Source organism: Maniola jurtina, chromosome 24, assembly GCF_905333055.1.
Source record: "Maniola jurtina chromosome 24, ilManJurt1.1, whole genome shotgun sequence".
Lineage (NCBI taxonomy): Eukaryota > Metazoa > Arthropoda > Insecta > Lepidoptera > Nymphalidae > Maniola > Maniola jurtina.
Window position 1 is genome coordinate 9,401,398 of NC_060052.1, and position 2,503 is coordinate 9,403,900.

The 2,503-nt window shown below is 49.4% G+C and overlaps 1 protein-coding gene across 1 annotated transcript; it reads right to left on the reverse strand.

Annotated features, from left to right (window-relative positions):
* Window positions 1-961: 961 nt before the first annotated feature.
* LOC123877531 lies at window positions 962-2,503 on the reverse strand (the record flags this gene model as incomplete). Its single annotated transcript, XM_045924333.1, has 1 exon — window positions 962-2,503. A coding segment is annotated over one exon (1,542 nt), but the record flags the coding sequence as incomplete, so codon positions are not given.

The window sequence follows — 2,503 nt, forward strand, 5'->3', positions numbered from 1 at the left end:
CTTTTCAATACTATTTACGTAGATAGAGACTAGGTCCTCCAGTTCAGCCGTAGTTTGTATCCTTTGAATATTTTCAATGTTAATTGATCCTTCAGCCAGTTGAGAATTCAAGGCAGCAGTGAACGCTCCCCAGTCCGCTTTAGATGTGTTGTATCTTCTGGTAGAATTCCTTTGGGCCTTACCGGACTTGTTTCTGTCAAAGGTCAGATTGAATTGGATGCCTCTATGGTCAGATAGCGTGACCATTTGTAAATCGACATGCCAATTATTGACTTTGTGTAGTAGTTCATGGCTCGCAAAGGTCACGTCCACTATGCTACTGTATATTCGGTTGTTTCTGATCGCAAAGAAGGTTGGTTCATTGCCTTCATTTAAGACAGTCAGGTTGAAGCGAGCTAGAGATTGGATCACAGCAGAGCCTCTAGCGTCTTCCTCCTCACAGCCCCACCAGGGACTCCTAGCATTGATATCGCCACCGATGATGATATTCGGCGTACCGAGGTTATTGACCACTGTCGCGATGAAGTCTAGGTCCATATCAATGTCCGCATCTTTTTCTAGATAGACGGAGACAAAGCCTACCAGGACACCGTTAACCCTAGCCTTGCATGCCACAATATTCTCCGTAATTAATTCTGGATTCACGATTAAGTGTAAGCTACGGTCAGTGACAAGAACTGCCGACTTAACTGGTTTGGATCGGTCCATGGTGTCTTTCTGGATAACTCTGCAGTTACATTTAATTTGTGCGTCCGAGCCCACATACGGTTCTTGAACTAATAAAATAGCGATTTGGAGGTCGTAAGCAGCTTGAAGGCATTCTTTTTGGGCAGCATATCCCCTGCCCAAGTTTATTTGCGCTACTTTTAGTTGATCAATTCCCCTAGTAGTAGAGCTAGGGCTCTGAGGTTCTGAGAGCTGTGAGTCCAATACTCCCTCGTTATTGTCCTGGCTGCCCGTATCAGCAATATGAGACCGAACTTCTAGCTATTCGGTCCCATTTCTGCCATTCCGGGCAGCTTTGACTATAAGCTCCGTGGGTGCAGGTCTCTGGCTTTTCCCCTTTGTTTGAGCAGTTTATGCAAATAGGGGTTTCCGCCCTTCTCGGACAGTGCCGCGTGTCGTGACTTCCCGCGCAATGTCCGCACGACTCCTCACCCCAGCACTCCTTCGAGAAGTGCCCAAAGCCCATGCACTTGTAGCACTGGACTATCGGTGATTGGTCTTGTGCTACAATCACCTGATAGCCAATTCTCAATCTCATGTCCAGGAGAGTTTTATAGAGACCAGGGGAGACCTCGATTATGACATTACTAATGTCTTTGGTTCTCCCTTTAGTTCTCCTCACTACTTTGATATTTTCATTCAGCAACACTGCTTCCCCCAGAGTCCCTGTATTTTGCCTCATGATCGCTTCCACCACATTCAGCAACACTGCTTCCCCCAGAGTCCCTGTATTTTGCCTCATGATCGCTTCCACCACCTGTGCATCCGAAGTGTCGTTAATGACCCCTGGAAGCCTTAGGAGCGGGCGTTTGGTTGTAATTTGCGCCACAGTTAACTTTTGAGAGGCGTCTTTCAGCGCTGTTTGCAGCTTAGACCTGCCTTCAGCTGAGTCGCAGGTCAGGACCACTTTTTGGTTTTTCCGTCTCCTGATGGAGCTGACCCCAACCCCTAGTCCAATGACGTCTACGCTTGATTTAATTGCTTTAACTACGTCGTCACTGGTATCCCGGGGGTCGGCGGACTCCACCAGCAGAGGGAAATTCGGCCCTGGCTGCGTCGACGGCTTAGGTGTTTTCAATATTGTTGCAAATGTTTTCTGGGCCCACGGTGCTCCTTGCGGTTGCTCAGTGACCCTTGGTTCTTGCACCTTATTCTCCTCAAGGGTCATAGTGAGCGTTCCCACGTCCAATCTTAGTGCTGCTATGTCCTCTTGGACCCTGCGCATCTCCAGGACGGGGCATGGCGCCGTTGGGTCGGTTCCCACACTATATTTCTTTACCTGGTCCTGTAACTCATAAACCAAGTGTCTGACTGCCTCGACTTCTTTAAACGTGTGCTCTATTTTGAGCTTAGCCTCAGCCATCAGCTCCAGATGTCTTTTGTCTACTTCCAGGAGTGAGGCACCGTGCTTGGCCTCCATTTGCGCTAGCCGTCGCTCGTATCCGGCCCGCTGTTTTTCTTTTTCAGCAATATGTCGGTTACGAGAGTCTGCCAAGCGCAAGATCATTTCTTGGAGGCCGTGCAAGCCGCTAATGACATCCTCCCTGATGTCTCTATGCAAGTTTCTACTCTCCTCCAGCCTGGTTTTTGTTTTCTGAAGGAGAGTATTAGCAAGGCGAGGCATGTCATGCAGCGCCCCTCCACCGACGGCTGACAGATCCGACATGAAGGAGTCATCCCTTGCCTCATCTGCCGGCTCCTCGGCTTGCCGGACACTGCATTCTATCTCGGCTGCAGCCGCTGCTCTCAGCTGCGCTCTGATACGCAGCAAGGAAGA